This window comes from Caretta caretta, chromosome 16 (genome assembly GCF_965140235.1).
Source record: "Caretta caretta isolate rCarCar2 chromosome 16, rCarCar1.hap1, whole genome shotgun sequence".
Lineage (NCBI taxonomy): Eukaryota > Metazoa > Chordata > Testudines > Cheloniidae > Caretta > Caretta caretta.
In genome coordinates, this window is record NC_134221.1 from 24,236,197 (window position 1) to 24,255,922 (window position 19,726).

Sequence of the window (19,726 nt, forward strand, 5' to 3'; positions counted from 1 at the left end):
ACTAGGTATGAACTTTTGCTGCTTTCAGCCTCACATATCACTATTAAGCACTGCTCCCGGTTAAACCCTGCTACCCTCCTTCCTTTACCTAGTGATGGTGAACCCCATGACTGCCTTGCAACTGTCTCCACTATCACTGTCCCGCGCCCCGACCTTTCAGATGTACCTCTCCCTAACTCTGACCTGGTATTATTCACTGATGGGTCCTGTTATAGAAATGACCAAGGCCGCCACCTTGCAGGGTACGCTGTGGTCTCTCTCTCTGAGACCATAGAAGCTGCGCCCTTACCCTCTGTGACCTCTGCCCAGGTGGCTGAACTGATTGCTCTAACCCGTGCCTGCTTTCTAGCCGAGGGGCTCTCTGCCACTATTTTTACTGATTCTCCGTATGCCTTTGGGGTTGTGCATGACTTTGGCACCCTCTGGCAGGCTTGAGGTTTTCTTACCTCTACTGGTACCCCTATCAAGAATGGCCCCTACATTGCCGCCCTCCTGTATGCAGTTTTACTACCATCTGCCTTGGCAATTGTTAAGTGTACTGGCCACTCAGCGGCAGACACCGAGGTGGCAAAAGGTAATGCACTTGCTGATGCTGCTGCAAAACATGCCGCCACTATAAAACCTTCACCAGAAGCGTTTCTTGCTCCCCTCTCTGTCTTTGTAATGCCACCATCCCTGTCTCATCTCGCTCAGCTCCAGGATTCTGCCCCAGAAACAGAGAAAGACTTCTGGAGTGCTTTGGGTTGCTCTTTGCATTCTGATTCCCTTTGGCGATTGCCCACCGGTACCTTTGTAGCCCCCCTCTCACTCCACCCATCTCTAGCCGCCCTGCTACATGGTGTTTCGCATGTCGGCAAGGAGGGGATGGTCTCTGCTATGAGTAAGGCGGGGTGGTGGGCTCCCCATTTCAGCTCCTTTGCAACCCGCCACTGTGCCGCTTGTGTTACTTGTCAAAGCCACAATGTAGGCAAATCTGTAAAAGTAACACAAGGGTTCCGGGGTTTGCCTCAAGCGCCTTTCCTACACTGGCAACTTGATTTTGTACAAATGCCAAAGTGTCAGAAATATGAATTCATTTTAGTTATAATATGTCTTTTTTCGGGTTGGATTGAAGCCTTTCCCTGTCGCAAAGCTGATTCATTGTCCGTTGCAAAATGTCTGTTAAACCACATTATCCCTACCAAGGGAATTCCTGCCACTTTGTCTAGTGACCGGGGAACACATTTTACTGGAAAAATTGTTCAACATCTAAACCAGGTATTACATGTCACCCACCTGTTGCACTGCCCTTACCATCCACAGAGTGCGGGGGCAGTTGAAAGGTGAAATGGTGTGCTTAAAAATAAGCTGGCAAAAATCTGTAGTTCCAAAGGGTTAAACTGGCCAGCTGCTTTACCACTGGCCCTTATGGAAATTCGGTCATCCCCATCCCAGAGACACAAATTGAGTCCATTTGAAATCATCATGGGACGCCCTATGCGAACAATGGCTACTATTACCCCAGGCCCAGACCTAAACCTAACTCACAGCACGCTCCTCCAGTACTGCAAAGGGTTAATGCAAGCTGTGAGCTCCTTCCATTGGCAGGTGGGAGCAGCTTGGCCGACGGAACCCAGCTCTGCTGCCTGTCACGCTCTTGAGCCTGGTGATTGGGTCTGCCTGCGGCACCACCTTCGGAAGCCCGCCTTGGAACCCCGGTGGAAGGGTCCATACCAGGTACTGCTCACCACCCAGACAGCAGTGAAACTATCCGGCATCGCTGCATGGATCCACGCCTCACAGTGTAAGCCAGCGCCACCTCAAGGGGACCAAGCACCTCTGCAAGACCACGCAGAACCAGCTTCAACCCCAGAAGACAAAGAGGAACAGCCTGCAATACCTTACAATCTGCACTCTCGTAAGGGTTGCCAGAAGCAGAGGGTAAGCAGGCAGCAGGACCCAACAAACAAGAAGCAGCAGTGAGCCTAGCGTCTGCTGCCTGGTGGACGTAAAACCGTGAGTGCGGTTCCCTCGAAAGGGGTTGTCGGAACCAGAAAGGGTCCTGCTTCCAACATGTGTCCTTTGAGAAGCTTAATCCTCAGCTACTGTGTCCTGAGGGTCTGGGGAATCCAGAGTGACAGTGACAATTCTTTCATCCAACAACAGGTGCAGATAGCCCAGATCCTGAATATTTCTAATTGCTGGGTCTGCAGCCACATCCCAGCTCACTCACAAGCTAGTATCCCCACCATGGCAATCCCTTTGAATTCCTCAGAGCTTGCTGGAGAACCCTATCCACTTAAAAGGACGTGGAAGGAAAATGACACTTGGGGGCTGGGAAAAACATATGTTCCCAAACTTATAAGTGTGGTGAAAGGAAAGGGCCACTGGTGCTGGGTGTGTAATGGGACAGGGCTGAATCTAGGGAGGAGCAGCTGTCTCCAATACATCATGTCCCATGGTGTATGGGACTATTCAAACAAGGTTGGAGAATGGCGAACCGGGTATGGAAAGATAAACTTCCTCTCAACCTGGGATCAAACCAAAGATTCAATCTCTTGCTCCCCCTACAGCCTCTCTGAGAAAAACAGCACCATCTACAAATGTCATGTGAATGCTACCTCTTCTCCCAGTGAAAATCATCCTGTGCCCTTTGGGGGATACTATTCCTCCTTCGTAAATTCTTACATGTCAAAGGGTTGCAGTCAACCCTTCCCAGCTTTAATGGGACATCATTGGGTTTGTGGGGAAAATGCTTACACTGTGTTACCAGCAAATTGGTCAGGTATCTGTTATCCTGCTCAGCTTTTCCCACAACTCCGGGTGCTTCAATCCCTCCCACGAAATCACCTCCGTAATTTCAGGCAAAAAAGGAGGGACTTGCCAGATGCTAAATGGTATGTGGATAACATAAGCCCCCTAACTTGGGAAGAAGCTGTTGGCATTTCTTTAGTCCCAGTAGGGGGGGTAATCCACCATGCAAAAAGGCTTTTAAGGTTACAAGTGGTGGTTGAGATCATGGCCAATGAAACAGGAGAGAGCTTAAAAGCTCTAGCCAAAGAAGCAGGAGCGGTCTGACAAGTGGCGCTCCAAAACCGTCGGGCATTAGATATAATACTGGCAGCCAAAGGAGGGACCTGTGCTCTAATTGGAACAGAATGCTGTGTATACATACCTGATAATACTAATGAGGTAATAAATCGTGCTAGCCATCTGGAGCAAATTGCATACCTTCCCCATGAAGAACCAAGTTCCTTGTGGAAATGGATAAGTAACTTATTCAATTTCTCTAGTCTGGGAAACTGGTTGTTTCAAGGAATCCTGACTATCCTATTTGGAATCCTAATAATCTTTGTGTGTTTTCAATTGATTTCTTGTTGTATCCAAAACTGCACAAGACACACCATCCATCAGGTTACCCCTAACCAGAGTGCTAATCTAATGTTGTTAAATGTCACCAGTGAAAGTAATGAAAAAGAACGATTGATGTATGGAATCCAGTAAGTCATTGGTCATGGGCATAGCCTTGACCAAAAGGGGGGATTGTGGAAGTATAACGTTGCATAAGGGGACATGCTGGATACATTGTATATGAGAGGGCATGCCAAAACATGTTACAAAGTATCTGAGGGAGCACACGTAGGGACAGTTAGCTTTTGAATGGAGAAGCAATTAAGATAGAGCCAGCACGTCTAAGAAGCAGGCATCAGAATGGAAGGTGTGAAGGGCAATTAGTTAAGTTAACTGGAAGCTGTTAAAGGAGATTGTTAAGGGTGGCAGGTAATTGAAGATACGTGACTGTTCTCAGGAATCTCGAAGGGTGGTGACTAAAATCTTTTTCTTCTTTTGTCTGTAACTTCTCTGTAACTTGCTCTCCAAAAAACTGTATAAATTAAAAGACACAAGCCCCACTCGGGGGGCTCACTTCTAAATGTATTAGCAGAGCAGCTTTGCTAATAAAACAGAGTGGTCTGATAAACTGTGATTCTGAGTCAAACTTTGACAAGTTCTAATAGGACGAGTTTCCACATCCTCAACTCCTTCAAATGGGGAAGAAATAACTAGTTCTTGGTCTGATGAGTCTTTTAGACTCTAGCTATCAGAAGCTGAGCAGTTATTATTTATTTAAACCTATCAAAATCAGACTGCATCTTGAGAAATTGGAATGTATTGGATGAAAAGGCACAAAGCATACAACTACAGGAACAGTGACTTCAAATATCATCAGTCATGTGATCTGGCTGACCTAAATCTTACACTTTACTGTATGTCAGGATTTAAACCACTCCATGCCACTTGCTTACCTGAATTGAAGATGCTGCTTCTGTGCTCTACATCCCTTACCCTAGCCTGACAACTCTGCATCTTAGTAAAATGTCTGTTATCCAAATATACAGTGTAGTTGTAGCCCTGTCGATCCCAGGATATTAGAGGATATTATCCAAATAGTGGTTAATCAAAAAAAGACAGATCATTGGTGAAATTTCATTCCCCCCTGGAGACTTGGTAGTCACAGATTTATATTCTCTGGAGATGCACAGAATTTAGCAACCACTGAAATGTAAAATAATAAAAAACGAAAAGCTGTAAAACCCCCTTCTTTCCTCCCCCACCCTTTACTGACTCAGTCACTGAATCTATCCACAGCACTCTTTCCATCACCTTCCACTTCTCTGCCCCTCTCTCCTATTTCAGAATCCATCCTGATTGGATAACTTTCCCCATCCTCTTTCTTTGCTCTTTCTCCCAGTCTGCTGAATGTTTCTGGAGAAAGTCCCATGATCATGTAAACTTTCTTCACTGCAAAGTTATCCTCTTTCAGGTCTTTCATCCTCTTGGCCAAGCCACACTACTTCTCCATTCTCCTTGACTATATAATTCCAGCTGCCTATGCACCACCTTTGATTCCCTCTTCAAACCCTCTCTTATCTCTGCCTCCTCCAGCTCCATAAAAAATCTTGCCTACTTTTTAAAGAGAAGATGGACTAGATCCATCATCACGTACCTTGTCTCTCCTTCTCCCCATTATTACCCTTCTCTTTCTCTCCAATCACCAACACCATAGTCTTTTGCCTGCTGTCCTACTTCAGCTCATTTCCTTTACCTCCAATCTCATCCTTAATCTCTCTCTGTCTTTATGATCCTCATACTCATGCAGAACGCAAGCACACCGTAGCATCTCCATCCTAAAACAAACACCCTTGACCCCACCCACCAGCCTCCCCAAATACTGCCCCAACTTCCTTCTTCCTAGTTCCTCCCAATTCATCACCTAAAGTTTCTTTCTTCCACTTCCATCTTGGATCCTTTCCAACCTGGGTTTGACCCTCTCCACCACACTGAAACTGCTCTCACCAGGACCTCTAGTGATATCTTCATGGCCAAATCTCAGGGCCTCCGCCCCAAACCACTGTGTGTGAAAGAAATTGGAAACCAGATGAGACAGGTGGGTCAAGTTAAATTTGGAGAAGATGAAGCTTATATTAGCAGGAATGAGAGAGGATTTTGAGGGCATCTGATCACCAAGTCACAAAGTAGTGTATAGTCCTGAAGTCCTGCTTAAGACTGTTAGTTTTGATCTTTAAAGCCTTTGATGGGCTAAGACCAAACTATCTCAGAGACTATCTCTCCCTCTGTTCTCTGCTGTGACAGCTAGATTGACCAGGACAGTCTCCCATAGTAAAACAATAGAGATGGGAAGTGCAGCAAATAGTCTGTGGAGTTTCCTAAAGTAGAAATCAGGATGAAACAAAGCCTTTATATACAGTATTTAGATAACAATGCATGACCCATCTCTTTGCACAGGCTTTTTTCCAATCCTGAATCAATGGGAGAGCGTAGCAACAGTCTCCTGGATAACGGTCACCAGTGGCTAAGAGATGAGGGAAGTGAAGCAGTTAGGTCCTACTTCAAACATGATTCATTATGGATTTCAATTATGTAAATAGTGCCTAGATACCTCCCTCCATTAGAAATTGAAGGGAGAATTGCTTTAAATCAATAATTATTTTTATATGAATAAAAAGGTAAAATCCAAAATTTGTATATGTAAAATATGTAAAATCCATTATGGGCTTAATGTGTAAACACAATTGTTTGCTTGTAGTTTCAGCTACTCTTCAAATTTTTCAATTTCCAGATAAACTGATCTATTTATAGGCTGCAATAAGTAACAGAACAGTAGCATGGCTATTGTTGCATACAAACAACGGGAGTTTAGTGTTTTACTTCTTGTATCTAAACATGGTTTATTGCTTGACTTGGTATATCCTGAGCAATAGCTTGTACTGAAGGTTGATAAAATGTCCTGCTGCTACAAGTGTCATACATAGTAAGACATCTTATCTTATTACTTAAAAATGACAAGGCTAAGGTCAGGAAGTCTGATTCAGTGTAATTACAGGGTAAGAACTATCCAAAACATAGCCTACTGAAACTGTTCAGTGCCAGGTACGATCTTGGCATGACATCTGCTTTTCTGACACTCCTCCTTGAGCCAGAAAACCATTTTCACAAATGTACAATTGATCTGTGGCTTCTTAACTGTTGAAAGAGGTCAAAGACTCTTCTGTTAGAGATCAGTTGGTTTCCTCTCAGTGTTTCTGGTCAGTCTAGGGACGCTGGTGTGCGGTGTTCTCAGTCTGATCCAAGTATGCATTTATATAGCTCAGTTGTGAACAGGCATTCTTACCTACAAAAACAAAAAAAAGTTCAAAATAGAATTTTAAAAATTCCCGAGCTTTGTCTCACACAAGGGTAGTACACAAGGGTGCTAAAGGAGTTGGCGGATGTGATTGCAGAGCCATGGGCAATTATCTTTGAAAACTCATGGCGATCAGGCGAGATTCCGAATGACTGGAAAAAGGCTAATGTAGTGCCCATCTTTAAAAAAGGGAAGAAGGAGGATCCAGGGAACTAGAAGCCAGTCAGCCTCACCCCAGTTCCTGGAAAAATCATGGAGCAGGTCCTCAAGGAATCAATTCTGAAGCACTCCGTGGAGAGGAAAGTGATCAGGAACAGTCAGCATGGATTCACCAAGGGCAAGTCATGCCTGACTAACCTAATTGCCTTCTATGATGAGATAACTGGCTCTGTGGATGAGGGGAAAGCAGTGGACGTGTTATTCCTTGATTTTAGCAAAGCTTTTGACACGGTCTCCCACAGTATTCTTGCCAGCAAGTTAAAGAAGTATGGGCTGGATGAATGGACTATAAGGTGGATAGAAAGCTGGCTAGATCGTCGGGCTCAACGGGTAGGATCAATGGCTCCATGTCTAGTTGACAGCCAGTATCAAGTGGAGTGCCCCAAGGGTCAGTCCTGGTGCCGGTTTTGTTCAATATCTTCATTAATGATCTGGAGGATGGTGTGGATTGCACCCTCAGTAAGTTTGCAGATGACACTAAATTGGGAGGAGTGGTAGATACGCTGGAGGGTAGGGATAGGATACAGAGGGACCTAGACAAATTAGAGGATTGGGCCAAAAGAAATCTGATGAGGTTCAACAAGGACAAGTGCAGAGTCCTGCACTTAGGACGGAAGAATCCCATGCACCGCTACAGACTAGGGACCAAGTGGCTAGGCAGCAGTTTTGCAGAAAAGAACATAGGGGTTATGGTGGATGAGAAGCTGGATGTGGGTCAACAGTGTGCCCTTGTTGCCAAGAAGGCTAATGGCATTTTGGGCTGTATAAGTAGGGGCATTGCCAGCAGATCGAGGGACGTGATCGTTCCCCTCTATTCGGCACTGTTGAGGCCTCATCTGGAGTACTGTGTCCACCTTTGGGCCCCACACTACTAGAAGGATGTGGAAAAATTGGAAAGAGTCCAGCAGAGGGCAACAAAAATGATTAGGGGGCTGGAGCACATGATTTACAAGGAGAGGCTGACGGAACTGGGATTATTTAATCTGCAGAAGAGAAGAATGAGGGGGGATTTGATAGCTGCTTTCAACTACCTGAAAGGGGGTTCCAAAGAGGATGGATCTAGACTGTTCTCAGTGGTACCAGATGATAGGACAAGGAGTAATGGTCTCAAGTTGCAGTGGAGGAGGTTTAGGTTGTATATTAGGAAAAACCTTTTCACTAGGAATGTGGTGAAGCACTAGAATGGGTTACCTAGGGAGGTGGTGGAATCTCCTTCCTTTGAGGTTTTTAAGGTCAGACTTGACAAAGCCCTGGCTGGGATGATTTAGTTGGGGTTGGTCCTGCTTTGAGCAGGGGGTTGGACTAGATCATCTCTTGAGGTCCCTTCCAACCCTGATATTCTATGATTCTACACCCGTGCTACACCACCTTAGTGGCTAATGGCCTTAATTTCAGAGGTGTTGAGCACCCAGATCTCTTATTGGCTGCAATGGGATTGTGGGAACTAAGGTACTCAGCACTTCTGAAAATCAGCAATGAGCCTACAACCTCTTAAGTCTCCCTGCCCCTTTCAGGCCAGGGACAGAGGTTAGTTGCATCTTTTAAATTGAATCTACGCTGGATAAGATCCACTCTGTATTAGCCTTCAAGCACTATCACTTTGAAATGACTCTGGACTCTCTTTAAACCATGACAGGTTTCAGAGTAACAGCCGTGTTAGTCTGTATTCGCAAAAAGAAAAGGAGTACTTGTGGCACCTTAGAGACTAACCAATTTATTTGAGCATGAGCTTTCGTGAGCTACAGCTCACTTCATCAGATGTATACCGTGGAAACTGCAGCAGACTTTATATACACACAGAGAATATGAAACAATACCTCCTGGAAATGGCCCACCTGATGATCACTTTAGATAAGCTATTACCAGCAGGACAGTGGGGTGGGAGGAGGTATTGTTTCATATTCTCTGTGTGTATATAAAGTCTGCTGCAGTTTCCACGGTATACATCTGATGAAGTGAGCTGTAGCTCACGAAAGCTCATGCTCAAATAAATTGGTTAGTCTCTAAGGTGCCACAAGTACTCCTTTTCTCTTTAAACCATGATTTCATTTAATAAAAAAATAACATTGCCTACTGTACTTCTTATGTTCTTTCATCACAGAATCATGACTGAAAATAATACTGGCTAGAATCTTATTAATATGAGCAAACATATGTGTTTTGAACCTAGACTATGATATAATTAGTTCTTCAAAAAGAGGAAATATGTAGTCTCAAGGATCTACAGCAACTTTGCACTTTCAAAAGCAGAAATCCCTTTCTCTTTACAAATCTGAATTAGAGAACAAGATGCCACACTTCTGCTAAACATAGGAACTGTACCAAATTCAGCTCTAGCATTCAAAGCTTACTTGAGGACAATTTCATCCTGAGACAGTGTTGTTAGTTGAGCAGGGTGTTGTCCGTGTTGGCTGACTTACAGCTTCTTTTGCTGTTTTTACTTCATACATTTATGATCTCCTTTGAGACACCCAGTCTTTATATTTAATTACATTTATGAGGAGTCCAATAAAAAGTTGAAATTGAAATCCTGAACTGATGGTTACAAAATCAGAATAGTAACAGATACAAAGGTATATGTCTCAGGCAGGCACGTTTATGAGGCGTTTGTCAGAGGGTACAAATTTGACTTAAACAACTCTCTTCTTTTGTGGTGCCTACAAAAAAATCAGTCGTGGCTAAGTAGATGGTTTGCCAATGACCATTGTTTCTGATGGTGACCAGTACAATTTGGTCCCTTGAGCTTCCCCCGCCAGTGTGTTTTACTCACCTGTTTTCTATAGTTTTACACTTAGATTGCAAGCTCTTTGGGACAGGGGCTGTCCTTTTTCTAAATGGGGGCACACTGACCAGCACAAAAGGGCCCTGGCCTCTAGGTACTAATATGAATAAACAATAAAAGTAACACAATAAATGCTCCTTATGCAAGCAAGAGCTTTATGTAGTTTAGTACACTTGGCAGGCCCAGCATCTGCAGCCCATGCAGTACAGTCATCCAAAGCATTAAAATCAGAAATACAGCGCAGACCGCCTGCCTGCCCGTGCCACGCTGGGGCTCCCTGCCAGGCCGCCCTCCCTGCCGGCGCGCCCTATGCCCGTCTCCCCCAAGGGCAGCCCGAGGTTGTCCCCCTTGTCTCGCTCCTCCCCGGCCCCGCCCCGCCCGTCGCTCCCCTCCTGGAACTACAGCTCCCAGAAGGCCCGGCGCCCCACGCCGCATGCGCAGTGACGGGCCTGCTCGCTCTCGCTGAGGGAGACGGACGCAAGCCGCGGCGGGGTCTCGGTGGAGCGGCGGCTGGAGGCGGCGGCGGCACATGCAGAGGTTGGGCCCCCTCCCCCTCCCCCTCCGGCGGCTGCCGGCCCCGGCCCCGGCCCCGGCCGGGGGAGCGCTGGGGCCGGAGGCCGAGTCCTCGCGCCCCCTGCTGGGGCGGCGCCGGGGCCGCGGGCCGCTGCCTGCTCTTCGCCGCCACTCCCTGGGCCGGCGGCCTGCGAGCCTGCCCCGCGCCGGGCTCGGCGCCTGCCCCGCGGAGCCCGCCGCGCGGGGGGCGCGTCGGCGGCCCCCCCGCGCGCCTGGGAAGGGGGCGGGGGGCCCAAGGTCGCGGGCACCGGGGCTGTGGTGCCGGTCTAGTGCCCTCAGCCAAGCCCGTCTCCCGGGCCCGGCCACCGGCCTGCCGCCCGCTGCGGGCCCCCGCGGCAGAGCAGCTCGCCCCTTCCGAGCAGGGCCGGGGGTGCTGGGGAGAGCCGCGCCCTGGGGCCGCGGGGGGAAGAGGGAGGGGAAAACAGGAGCGATAACGGGACGTATTTGCTGGGACGGGTGTCAGATTCAATCTTAGGAGCTGCTTTTGTGTCTAGGCAGGTGAATGTAGCTTCTCAGACACGTTCAGCATTTGTGGTGCAGAACCATTCAAGGTCCCGTTTGGCTTCTTGCCTTCCCAGGAGCCATTGTTCCCTGGCCTGTCAATCTCTAGCAAACTGCAGTCCTGGAAGTAGGAATGAGTCTTCCCCTCCCAGGGCATTCCAAAGGGAAGTACTGCGGGACCATAGCCCTGTCTGAGCGAAGTCGCTGTGACAGTACCAAGGTGTTGTAGAATGAATGTGGGTAGCTTTTACTATAGAAGTTTTGGATATATTCATGGACTAAGAAGCTTTACGTGGAAGAGTATCCTGACTTTCCCACCTCTTGGTTACTGATGGAATGTACCTGCTCAAATGGAATGCTTTATTCTTTGCTAAGTCATGATATTGAATTCTTCTTTATAGGACCAGCTTTTATGGCATTAAGGAAAACGGCGCTGTTAAAATTGCTGATCTTTATAACTGAACATATGAGCCTTTGTTTACTAACAGGGATTGGTCACTTTTTCCTCTTGATGGATGAAACTGTGGCCTGCTATGTGTGAGAGAGACCATCTGAAGATGATAGGGAATGAATTAATTATGCTACAAGTATGAAAGTTTTTGAGAGTGAACCTCAGTATACTAGGTAAGAAGATGGACAGGAGTCTTCAGAAAAGAGACTTGTACATTGTAAACTGCTGTTCCTTCACAGAGAACTTTAAAATATTCTGTCTAGGCATCTTTTTACACATCCCATTTTCATTATTTATTTGATCTTTTTATTACTTTCTTTGTATGAAAATATGGCAGAGTCCTGAGAGTTTTTCTGTTCCCTAATTGAAATTAGTTTTCACTTCATCTTTGGTTTTAGTACCAGTCATTTCTAGAGACTTCAGATGGGAAATAAATAGGTGAATTCTTATGACAGCCATCCTAATTCTTAAAGAATGGGACAGAGAGACAAATTTGTTTCTAAATAGCATGTTTTTCAAAGTTTTCTGTGAGACATGCTCTCTAACAATGACAGTGATTTCTTCTAACTGTACAAATGTGCTAGATATCAAGCTCATGTGTCATAAATGTGTTATTGTCAAAAAGTACCTTGGGAAAAGACTGCCCAGTCGTATTTTGATGGAGTCCGAGGCTATGTCTACACTATGCACCTTTTAGCGACACAGCTAAATGATGGGGTTGAAATTAGCTATTACCATTTAAGAAAGAGATCTTGGAGTCATTGTGAATAGTTCTCTGAAAAACATCCACTAAATGTGCAGGGGCAGTCAAAAAAGCTAACAGAATGTTGGGAATCATTAAGATAGATAAGACAGAAAATATCATATTGCCTCTATATAAATCCATGGTACGCCCACATCTTGAATACTGAGTGCAAATGTGGTTGCCCCATCTCAAAAAAGATATATTGGAAAAGGTTCAGAAAAGGGCAACAAAAATCATTAGGGGTATGGAACAGCTGCCATATGAGGAGAGATTAATAAGACTGGGACTTTTCAGCTTGGAAAAGAGACGACTAAGGGGGATATGATAGAGGTCATAAAATCATGACTGATGTGGAGACAGTAAATAAGGAAGTGTTACATACTCCTTCTCATAACACAAGAATTAGGGGTCACCAAATGAAATTAACAGGCAGCAGATTTAAAACAAACAAAATGAAGTGTTTTTTTCACACAATGCACAGTCAACCTGTGGAACTCTTTGCCAGAGGATGTTGTGAAGGCCAAGACTATAACAGAGTTCAAAAAAGAACTAGATAATCAATGGCTATTGGCCAGGATGGACAGGGATGATATCCCTAACCTCTGTTTGCCAGAAGCTGGGAATGAGTGACGGGGATTGGATCACTTGATGATTACCTCTTCTGTTCATTCCCTCCTGGGCACCTGGCATTGACCACTATCGGAAGACAGAATACTGGGCTAGATGGACCTTTGGTCTATCCAATATGATCATTCTTATGCTACAGCCATGCCTCTAAAAGATGCGCAGTGTAGCCTCTTTGTCGGCAGGAGAGAGCTCTGCCGCCGACAAAGCACTGTTCACACTGGTGCTTTTCGTCGGTAAAACTTTTGTTGTTCGGGGGAAGGGGTGTGTTTTTTTTTCACACCTCTGAAGGACAAAAGTTATACTGACAAAAGTCCAGTGTAGACAAAGCGTGAGAATCTGTTTGACGCTCCCCCTTATCTGCATCTTCTTTAATCAGACTGTGACAACTGCCTATCTGTCTAGCCAGTCTGCCTACATCAGTCTCCTTAAAGGGGACTCCTGATTCAACCTGTACCTCTTTATATCATTATGGGCTTTCTTACTAATTTTAATGTGAAGCCTGCATCAGAACTCGTCCCTCACTGAATGCTTTCTTAAAGAAACCTTGCCCACTTAAGATCTCCCTGCTTTGTGCCCGGCATCCTGGTAGGACTGCAGGATGGTACTCATTTGTACATCTTCCTGTTCCAAGTTACAAACCTCTTCAAGAAGATCTCATAATTCAACATTTTTAATACTTAGCCTTGTACAGTAGAAACTGGGTCTGTCACAATACTTTTATTTTCCTATTTCATAGTCCTTAAATATTTCAGCCTAATTGGATATTTTAAATCACCGTTTACTTCCAATTCTCAAAATGCAATACAAAACTCTCAAAGGGGTTTGTGATGGAGTGGACTGGGCCCAAAGACCCCCTGCTGGAGGCCTCAGGGTTCTGCCACATCCATCGCAGGGAAAGAGCAGTGAAGAGGTCCTCCAAGAAAGAACTGCAGGCCTGGCAGCCTGGAAGAGCTGCAGGGCCACGGACAGTTTGCTAGCAGGGACCGAGGGAGCATTGAGGGAGCTCCTGGTTGGTTGCTAGGAATGAGTAAGAACTCAGCCTGGGGAGGGCTACTGGAAGATAGTGTCTCCAGGGAGGAAGCCCTGGCGATATAGCCCCATACCAGGGCTGGACTACTTAAAGACCAAAGCCCAGGGATGGCTAGAGAGAGAGACACCATCAGAGGGGTACTGAGATTGGCCCCAGTGGACCATATATCAGAAAGGGGTTTGTGCTGGTTAATATGCAGACAGTGTGACTCAGCTGGAGCACTGTGTCGCTGACAAACCCGCCTGAGAACCACCAAAAGGGGTCACCAGCACTAAAGAACACAGACGTGCCCAACCAGAAGAGGGCACTTGCGGTGGGTGCCAATCCCGTTACAGGGGTTAATTTTCACAACATTGCTGGGAAAATAGATCGCTTTTATTGTGTGTGTCTGAGGATATAGTCACATTAATTCACAGTGATCCTGCATGCTGTTCCACGTGAGCAGACCCCAGTGCTCGCATAGAGCCGCACTGACTTCAGTGGCCACCCATGCAAAATAGCTTACAGGATAGGGACCTAAATTTGCATGACATGAAAACAACCTTCCTATATGAAAAATTATTTTAACATTTTGTTATATACAGCCTATTTGCAAATACACACTTTTAAAGAGATTGTATATAAATATAGTTTCTCTTTCCAGCAGATGCTGAATCCTGCTAATGTGAAATAAGCCCTTCTTTGCTTCATAACTTTAAGACACTCCCAATCTCTTCTATTTTTTGGGGAGAGCGTCACTTAGTAAAATGTCCTAAAAATATAATCATGTATACACATTAGAAATATATTATTAAGGAAGATATTGCTGACCCTTTATTAATGGCCATTTTTAGCATCTCTTGTCTTTGTTATTACTTAAGAAACAGACAATTGTAGTGTTTTTTGTTTGTTTTTTTGCTTATGTCATGAAAAAATTAAATGTAGTGGCATGTGGTATTCAGAGTTATAAAGTTTGATGTGGTTTCAGTAAACAGTTTTGTAATGTTTGTCTAAAAGTTCACCTGCCTTCCCCTTGTCAAATATTTCTTGTGAACTTTTGTTTTTCTCTGTAAATTTAAGTAACCCGTGAAAATGGTATGTTTACAAATGTGGTTTTGAAGTGGGTTTTTTATTCTTTTTGGTTTTTTGAGTAGGTGAAAGTGATCCTCTGGGATTAAGCTAGCAATTGTGGAGTCTGAAAGTTTGTGTCTCCTCTTGTAAATATAGACAATCTTAAGTTTATCTGTTTTTAACTGTTATCAAACCTAAAGCCTTCATGGTGTTTGTTTACATTTCGCAGATACTATTTATTTATTAATAAGTAAAAAAAATGTTTGGAGAAAGGGACTAATTCCCCACAACTACCTGTTTGTGTGTGATGACATCATGAAATATAAAAAGATGCCATTCTTAAAACAGTAGGTGCGTTTGACATAAATTAGAGGCAGATAATGCTAGCAACTAATAACCCTGAATTCCCAACCATCACACCATCCTTAACCCCTATCAAGTTCCTCTTACTCCAGAGGTCTTGGCAAATAGGTATGCACTGCAGTGTGCCTTGATGCTCAACAGACCTGGGATGCTTTGGACCAGGGAGAGGAGGTTGCAAGCTGCTCATGGAAAACAACCTATTGGCAGCCTCCTTTCTCTTAAATCCAAGGGATTCCAACTTGTGCATATTTGCTGTTGCAAGTGTGGTAGGATGACATAAGAAGAGAGACAATGCCTTAAGTAAGAATGTTCAAGCTATTGGGTTAATGATCATTTTCTAGTAATATCCTCACTTCTTAGTTTTTGCAGCACAAAATGAGTCATCTGAAAAAATGGCTATGTCTACACTGCCCCTCAGTGTCAGCAGTGGGTAGGGTTAGTGTAGAAACATGCAGCAATGAAAAGCAAGTTGCATCCACACAAGAGAGTGTAGCTATTACCCATGTCAATGAAAGGCTCCGTCAGCTGGAGGCAGCTGTTAAAAATAGTGTAGATGTGGGAGGCACTGCTTGGGCTGCAGAGAATCCTGTAGGGTATATACCCACAGTCTTCAGGCATACCTTTATTTGCCCAAGCAGTGCCTTCCTATCTACACTGACAGGTTTCAGAGGAACAGCCGTGTTAGTCTGTATTCGCAAAAAGAAAAGGAGTACTTGTGGCACCTTAGAGACTAACCAATTTATTTGAGCATGAGCTTTCGTGAGCCTCGAAAGCTCATGCTCAAATAAATTGGTTAGTCTCTAAGGTGCCACAAGTACTCCTTTCCTATCTACACTGGTGTTTATCCACTTCATGGGGGGCAAACAGTGTATGTATTTACATGCCGCCGTAAAAGGTGTGCAGTGTAGACATAGTGTTACACTGTATAAGTCCATCCATCAAATGATCGATGTACTCTGTAAAGGGATCCTGAAAATTAAGGTTTCAGAGTAGCAGCCGTGTTAGTCTGTATTCGCAAAAAGAAAAGGAGGACTTGTGGCACCTTAGAGACTAACCAATTTATTTGAGCATAAGCTTTTGAGAGCTACATGCATCTGATGAAGTGAGCTGTAGCTCACGAAAGCTTATGCTCAAATAAATTGGTTAGTCTCTAAGGTGCCACAAATACTCCTTTTTTTGAAAATTAAGGGACTTCCTACCTCGCACAAAAAAAATCCCACCTCAGAGTTTAAACTATAAATTATTATTAGCCTAGATTTCAAGATGGGTTGAGGCTTCCACCGAAGACAATACTTTGGAAAAACCAAGCATCTATTCTGTAAGAAAAACCTTGGAGATAGATGTGAATGTAAGCACCATGTATAGACATTTAGCCTTCTGTTAAAGAAAGTATGCTTTCTGGATTTTAAAACATTGTTTAGATAGATATGTTGTTCTCTCTCTCACTTTAAAAAAAAACAACAAAAAAAGAAACTCCTGAGGTAGGGTGATGAAACTAAACTAAAAATGTAGTGTGTGGTTGGTAAAGGAGGAAGACATTTGCCTTTTTGCCTATAGGAAATGTATGCGAAAGGTCACCAGGTAGTTTTTTGTTTTACCACACTAATGTGGACACACTTGATTACAAACACCACTATATTCTGATACTGGTTGTGCTAAATTGTGCCCAGGAATAGTAATCCTGTTGAATAGACAATACATTCAGTGTTGCAGTGAAGCCAGTGGGCACAGGTAAATTTATAATGCAAAGTTGGGTTAGTCTGTTGTTGAAGAAGAGGTTTGAAAATTTGAGATGCTGGTTTTTAAAGTTTAGAACTCAGTTCATATAATTTATTTAGCTGTCTTTTGTTTACAAATGAAATTTTCAGCTTTTAACTTTTTAGCTAACTCTTTGAGACACATGCCATTTATTTAAATCCAAATTCTGTTGCTTTTTAGCTGTTACTGTAAATGTTAATGACACAGGAAACATTTTATGTTTTCATGTGGGACAAATTTGCAGGGAAACCAAGCAAGCTTGCTTAGGAGATATTTTTCAGTTTGATGGAATGGTTCAATTTTGTCTTGGTTTGCCCTGCCTAGATTTGACCTGTCCAAACTTGCTATGGAAGCTGAATCCTGTGTGGGCTCCATGCTAAAAAAATAACCTGAAGCAAGAAATGTTCCAAGAGAGAAGAAAAGGAAAACTATAACTTACTAATGATCTTTACCACTTTGGTAAATAATCCTTATGAATTTTGTTTAATGCCTTATTTTAGTGAAGCACAGAAGTATTTTATAGAGCTGGTTGTTTCTTTACATTGCAATACAAAATCAGACGTATTTCTTAGTAAGCATTGGTTAAATTTTCAGTCATCTAATTCAATATAGTGGTTTTTAGGATTTTATTGCTTTTTATCTGTCTGTCCTAGGCATTTATCACGTTGGTATCTAAGCACCATATCCCCTTTTTCTTATGTTGTGACAACAGTTGTCAAATGTCATGTCAGTCAGGTATGCCAAAACATATTTCAGCTCATGCTATCCAAGAGCATCATGATGTGTTGTATATTATTAACATTAATCATGATAATTTACAGCTGCAATACCAAAAAACCACTTCAGCGTATCTACATTGAAATTATGGAGATAGCAGGAATTTAATATGAAAAATCCAGGTATTCGCTTAAATTCTATTGTTTTTTCAGCCACATGGAATTTAAACTTCTGTTTGTCACAGAAGTTATTTAAATATCTGGATTTTATAAACTTTTGTCCTTTGGACAACTGTAAATAATCTTTCACCTATTCAAATCGATAGGTTCTTTGTCTGGGACCATAACGTGATTTCATGAGCACTTATAAGCTAACACAGTTGGGCAATCATGACCTTTTGTATTCCACAGAAGTTAATAAGAACATTCTTTAAAGTTCTTGTCCTGAATCCTGGAGTGAATTGAACTGCTCTCCAGTACAGGAAGGTTACAGGACATAAAATTGTTTGCTCATAATGATTTCTTTAGATAAGTATGAAGGGAGGAACTTTATTTGATTTGTCTCTTTTTTTTTTTTTTTTTTTTTTTAAGTATTCACAGTAGCTGGGTGTGACGGGTTGGATCCCTTAAGGTGCCACCTGATGTGCTGGGATATCACTGAACCCGCCTGTTCTGCCAGCCAGGGCCCCCTTTTTACCTATCTTGCTGAACCAGGCTATTAAGCCTCCTCCAGCATACACACAGGCAGGGCCACACCCAACTGCCGAACGATACAGACACTGAGATCAGCTCTGGGAAGCCTCAGCTTAAGGGACTTGCCCCAGCACTCAGGTGTCCACCTCCCTTGGAGTGCAGGCCCAAAGGTATATTATGAAATCCACCCCCTCCCTCAATGTGGAGGAAGGTATGTATAGCTGCTTACCCCCCCAATTATGAATTGCACAAATGAGGTTATATGATAAACAAGAAATAAGTTTATTAACTACAAAAGGTGAATTTTAACTGGTTAAAGAGTTAGCAAACAGAACAAAGTAGATGACTAAGCAAACAAAACACACATACGAAGCTTGTTTCATTAAAGAAATTGGTTACAAATAGTAATTTCTCTCCCTAAATATTGTCACAGGTAGATTACAGAAAGTCTTGAAAGGCAGCTACGCTGGCCTGCAGCTTGAGACTTCAGGTAGTTCCACTCACAGTCTGGACACCCTGTCAGCCCTTCTCCCCTCAGTTCAGTTCTTGCTTCCAGGTGTTTTTCAGTGTCTCTTTGGATGGGGAGGCAGAGGAGAACCATGATGATGTCACTCCCCTGCCTTATATTGCTCTTGTGTATGGTGGGAACCCTTTGTTTTCCAGTGGAAGAACACTGGCATTCCAAGGGGTGGATCCAGTACAAGGTGACTCAGACCAAGTCTCTGGAGGACTCTGGCAGCCATTACTCGTAGGCTGTCTGGAGCATCCACAGGAAGACTAAGCTCTTTCACATCCATTGTCTTTGCTAATAGGCCATTAGCCCTGTCTGGATTTTCCATTGTTGTACCTGAAGGGCTAGTTGGGGGTGACACCCAAAGTAACATGTATGAAATACAGATACATAGTCAATATTCCTAACTTCAGATACAGAAATGATACACGCACACACATTGGATAATCACATTCAGTAAATCATAACCTTTCCAATGGTACCCTACATGAGCCATCTTGTATAAAGTATATATCAGTTATGTCATATTCATTTCATAAGCATATTTTCATAAAGAATAGGGAGTGAAACATCACATTGGGTGTTTGAGCAGGCTGTATTCCTAATATTTGTATTTAGAGCAGTGAAAGTGAGACTGAGCACAGTCATTTATTGACATTGTTATTCACGTGCTTCTCTTTTTGCTGAATTGGAGTTGGTTAATTTGGTCACTTGCAGTATTTAGTAACGTTTCTTTATGCAGTAGTTTGAAGCCTTCCGACATGCCATACCTATCAGATGCATTCCTTTACTTTCATAAGGACATGTCTACAAAATTGTTGACCTACCTTATGCTGGCATATAGCCGCTGCAGTAATTACATCACTTGGCCTGTCTACACTTTGCTACTTGGGTCAGCGGTGTGCTTCCTCACCAGCAGCATTTGTATTGTTTGTACTATCGGTGTGGGGCATTGTGTGATGGCTCCTGAAAGCCAGTAACAGTTGGTGGAAACAATGCAGTGTTTACACTGACAAAGTGTTGAC

The 19,726-nt window shown here is 43.7% G+C and overlaps 1 protein-coding gene across 7 annotated transcripts in view; it reads left to right on the top strand.

Annotated features, from left to right (window-relative positions):
* The first annotated feature begins 10,109 nt into the window (after window positions 1–10,109).
* GAPVD1 (GTPase activating protein and VPS9 domains 1) overlaps window positions 10,110–19,726 on the top strand; it is a 63,584-nt gene continuing 53,967 nt past the window's right edge. For 3 of the 7 annotated variants that reach the window (XM_048822548.2, XM_075120418.1, XM_075120421.1), the window contains exon 1: window positions 10,697–11,381. In XM_048822548.2, coding sequence (XP_048678505.2) covers window positions 11,347–11,381 — 35 coding nt within the window. In that variant the 5' untranslated portion in view covers window positions 10,697–11,346. Of the gene's footprint in view, window positions 10,221–10,696; window positions 11,382–17,105; window positions 17,241–19,726 lie in introns of those variants that run through there. The other 4 variants (XM_048822552.2, XM_048822553.2, XM_075120419.1 and 1 more) reach the window with 3 other exon arrangements.